Source organism: Nicrophorus vespilloides, unplaced genomic scaffold (genome assembly GCF_001412225.1).
Source record: "Nicrophorus vespilloides isolate i.1.1-1 unplaced genomic scaffold, Nicve_v1.0, whole genome shotgun sequence".
Classification (NCBI taxonomy): domain Eukaryota; kingdom Metazoa; phylum Arthropoda; class Insecta; order Coleoptera; family Silphidae; genus Nicrophorus; species Nicrophorus vespilloides.
This window is the reverse complement of record NW_017096978.1, coordinates 1-4,593: the sequence shown is the minus strand read 5'-3', so window position 1 is coordinate 4,593 and position 4,593 is coordinate 1. Positions and strand designations below refer to the sequence as shown.

The 4,593-nt window shown below is 32.0% G+C and overlaps 1 protein-coding gene and 1 non-coding gene across 2 annotated transcripts; both read left to right on the top strand.

Annotated features, from left to right (window-relative positions):
• Window positions 1-298: 298 nt before the first annotated feature.
• LOC108558624 (BTB/POZ domain-containing protein 19-like) lies at window positions 299-1,618 on the top strand (the record flags this gene model as incomplete). The annotated part of the gene is made up of 3 exons (XM_017915596.1): window positions 299-479; window positions 1,237-1,393; window positions 1,453-1,618. Coding segments are annotated over exons 1-3 (502 nt in total), but the record flags the coding sequence as incomplete, so codon positions are not given.
• Window positions 1,619-4,474: 2,856 nt separating this feature from the next.
• On the top strand, window positions 4,475-4,546 carry Trnag-ucc. Its single transcript has one exon. It is a non-coding gene; the product is annotated as a tRNA-Gly (tRNA).
• Window positions 4,547-4,593: the final 47 nt, after the last annotated feature.

The following is a 4,593-nucleotide window of genomic DNA, read 5'->3' as shown; positions in this document are numbered from 1 at the left end:
AGTCTGTATCATCAAACTTCATCAAAGAACTTTAATATTTATTACTTTAGATGGAAGTTGAATATTTTCGAAAAAAAAATTAAAAATCTTATATTTTTTCAGTGAAACAGTCTTATTATTTTTGCAAATACAAAAACGACTACAATTACAGACGAATATTAGAATATTCATGGCATTCGTTAGAGTTTATGAATTATGATGTTAATGTTGATTTCTATACTTATCATAAGGATTTTGAAGAATTCTTTCATTGAAATGAAGAAATATTAAGGTAGATTTTTGTATTGTTTTTAGAGGAGAATGGGTTCGAGAGTCGGTCCAACCGGAGGACTTCCGGCTGACAAAGCTTTGGCCGGAGTTCCCAGACTTCTGGACGATCTGCAGAGACTCTCCGAGGATTCGGATTCAGCGGATATTGTCTTCATTCTGGGCAGAGAGGAGGAACGGGTTTTCGCCCACAGGATAATCCTGATGGCCAGGTACATATAGACGTAATAAGAGTGCGCTGGAAAACAAAAGGAGATTTCCTTTGTCGCGACCCGCAAGGAAAATGGAACGTCGAACGTTCGTGCACGCGCATTTTCTACTCGACTTTTATCAAGTGCGCGTAAATAAAAGCTGCTTTCAAATTACCTTCCTTGTCTTTGCCTTCACATTATTTCATTCTTTCCTTCACTCTCTGCGTACGTACGAGTGTGTGTATGTACGTGCAAGTGTGTTCGTTCCTTTTGCGATCGCCGTTGAAGGGATGTACGTGAAAAGGCGCATTATTGTAATCAGGAAAGAGGGAAAGAAATATGTTGAACTCGTGAGAGGGAGGAGGAAGAAAGAGAGTGAGGACCATAACCAGAAGTAACATTAACAGGCTCGCACGCACCTTTCATTAAAAAAGAAAGAAAGAAAGACATCAAAGATCCTTTGTTCTTATCCTACTTGCGAGTTTATTGCTCCTGGAGTCTTTCTCTCGCATAACGACGCCAATCATAAGACTCCTCCACGTCTCCACCTCAACAGCTCTTTCGGTCGCGTTGTCTAATTGGATATCTTCAGGAAACTATACTCTCCGTACACACTTTGATCTTAGATTCTTTTATCCCGCGCGCACTCGAAACAAACACACGACGACGACGAAATAAAAGTACAAGAAAAAAAAAACTAAAAGGGGGGTTGAAATGTTGTAATTGTTAATGCTTTGATTAAAACCGCTGTAGTTGTTATTGAAATCTTCTCTTCCAGATGCAAGAGCTTCCAGACGGTGAAGAGGGGTGAGATCTGTCGCATTCCCGGATGCACGGTGAGCCCCGCCGCCCCCGGCACTCCGACCCCCGTTCGTCTCCCGCAAGCGCCGCCAGACACCTTCAAACAATTCCTCATGTATGTGTACACCGGGAAAGTAAGCCGATTCCTTTCGATCACCGAAAATCCATCGATACATACATTTCTCCTTTTTAGATCTTGCTGCAGGACAACGGCGTCTTCGAGATGCTTGCCTTGGCTCAAGAGTTGGGCGTAGAGGAACTGAGGAACGCCTGCGAGGATCACGTCACCTCCACCCTATCAGTTGCCTCCGCTTGCACTTTTCTAGCTGCCGCCATGGATATCCAGGACCGATCAAGGGGTGAGTCACAATTACAACAGTTTTCATAATATTTGATAACATAATATTTATGGAATATCTCAAAAACTAAAAGCACTACACTAATTATTGAATAATCCAATTAAAGCTGAAACTACAGTGAATAAAACGATTATAAAAGGATATTTGTGACAGTTCTAGCTCTCAAGTAATTCGATATCAAATTTGCACTTTGAACATGCGAAAAAAAGTGTCTCTAGTTAATTGAATATTTCTGGAAAACTAATCATGGCATACTCAAGTTTCAATATTTTAATTAAAGCTAAGATGATAGTGGATCAAATTAGTATACTAGCATATCTATGACTTTTATTGAAATAGAATTTTAAATGTGCATCGTTAATGTTAGTTTTATTTCAATATTTCGAAAACTAATAACAGTACAATAACTTCAAAATACTATAATTAAAGCTAAAACTACAGTGAATTCAACGAATATAAAAAGATATTTGTGACAGTTATACGTCTCAAGTAATTCGATATCAAATTTGTACTTTGAACATGCGAAAAAAAGTGTCTCTAGTTAATTGTATATATTTTCAAAACTAATCATAGCATACTTAAACTTCAATATTTTAATTAAAGCTAAGATGATAGCGGATAAAATTAGTATACTAGCATATCTATGACTTTTATTGAAATAGAATTTTAAATGTGCATCGTTAATGTTAGTTTTATTTCAATATTTCGAAAACTAATAACAGTACAATAACTTCAAAACACTCCAATTAAAGCTAAAACTACAGTGAATACAACGAATATAAAAGGATATTTGTAACAGTTCTAGCGCTCAAGTAATTCGATATCAAATTTGCACTTTGAACATGCGAAAAAAAAGTGTCTCTAGTTAATTGTATATGTTTGCAAAACTAATCATAACATACTGAAGTTTCAATATTTTAATTAAAGCTAAGATGATAGAGCATCAAATTACTATACTAGCATATCTATGACTTTTATTGAAATAGAATATGCATCGTTAATGCAGTGTTTTCAGTTTTATTTCAATATTTCGAAAACTAATAACAATACAATAACTTCAAAATACTCCAATTAAAGCTAAAACTACAGTGAATACAACGAATATAAAAGGATATTTGTGACAATTCTAGCTCTCAAGTAATTCGATATCAAATTTGCACTTTGAACATGCGAAAAAAAGTGTCTCTAGTTAATTGTATATTTCTGGAAAACTAATCATAGTATACTCAAGTTTCAATATTTTAATTAAAGCTCAAATGATAGCGCATTAAATTAGTATACTAGCATATCTATGAGTTTTATTGAAATATAATATGCATCGTTAATGCAATGTCTTCAGTTTTATTTCAATATTTCGAAAACTAATAACAGTACAATAACTTCAAAATACTCCAATTAAAGCTAAAACTACAGTGAATATAACGAATATAAAAGGATATTTGTGACAGCTCTAGCTCTCATGTAATTCGATATCAAATTTGTACTTTGAACATGCGAAATGTAGTGTCTCTAATTAATTGTATATTTCTGGAAAACTAATCATAGCATACTCAAGTTTCAATATTTTAATTAAAGCTAAGATGATAGCGCATCAAATTAGTATACTAGCATATCTATAACTTTTATTGAAATAGAATGTGCATCGTTAATGCAGTGTCTTCAGTTTTATTTCAATATTTCAAAAATTAATAACAGTACAATAACTTCAAAATACTCCAATTAAAGCTAAAACTACAGTGAATACAACGAATATAAAAGGATATTTGTGACAGTTCTAGCTCTCAAGTAATTCGATATCAAATTTGTACTTTGAACATGCGAAAACAAGTGTCTCTAGTTAATTGTATATATTTTCAAAACTAATCATAGCATACTTAAACTTCAATATTTTAATTACAGCTAAGATGATGGCGTATAAAATTAGTATACTAGCATATCTATGACTTTTATTGAAATAGAATTTTAAATGTGCATCGTTAATGTTAGTTTTATTTCAATATTTCGAAAACTAATAACAGTACAATAACTTCAAAATACTATAATTAAAGCTAAAAGTACAGTGAATACAACGAATATAAAAGGATATTTGTAACAGTTCTAGTTCTCAAGTAATTCGATATCAAATTTGTACTTTGAACATGCAAAAAAAAGTGTCTCTAGTTAATTGTATATTTCTGGAAAACTAATCATAGTATACTCAAGTTTCAATATTTTAATTAAAGCTAAGATGATAGCGCATCAAATTAGTATACTTTAATATCTATGACTTTTATTGAAATAGAATGTGCATCGTTAATGCAGTGTCTTTAGTTTTATTTCAATATTTCGAAAACTAATAACAGTACAATAACTTCAAAATACTCCAATTAAAGCTAAAACTACAGTGAATAAAACGATTATAAAAGGATTTTTGTGACAGATCTAGCTCTCAAGTAATTCGATATCAAATTTGTACTTTGAACATGCGAAAAGAAGTGTCTCTAGTTAATTGTATATTTATGGAAAACTAATCATAGCATACTCAAGTTTCAATATTTTAATTAAAGCTAAGATGATAGCGCATCAAATTAGTATACTTTAATATCTATGACTTTTATTGAAATAGAATTTTTATGTGTATTTTTATGTGTAGTTAACTATCAAAACTTTTAAATTTCAAGCTACAGTCCACAATTTTTAATAAATATTTCGAAAATTAATAATAATTCACTAATAAAACTTTAATGAATATTATTGTAAAATTGATATTCACTTGATAAAACTGTTATTACTATTCATTATAGTTAGAAGAAAACGCTTGAATTTCGCATAGATACAAGACGTTCTTCGGAAACGGTTTGATATTAATTTATAAGTGCGATGGTGGTGTAATGGTCAGCATAGTTGCCTTCCAAGCAGTTGATCCGGGTTCGATTCCCGGCCATCGCATATATCTTTTGCTATTTATAATTAAAGAAAATTAATTAAAACAATTA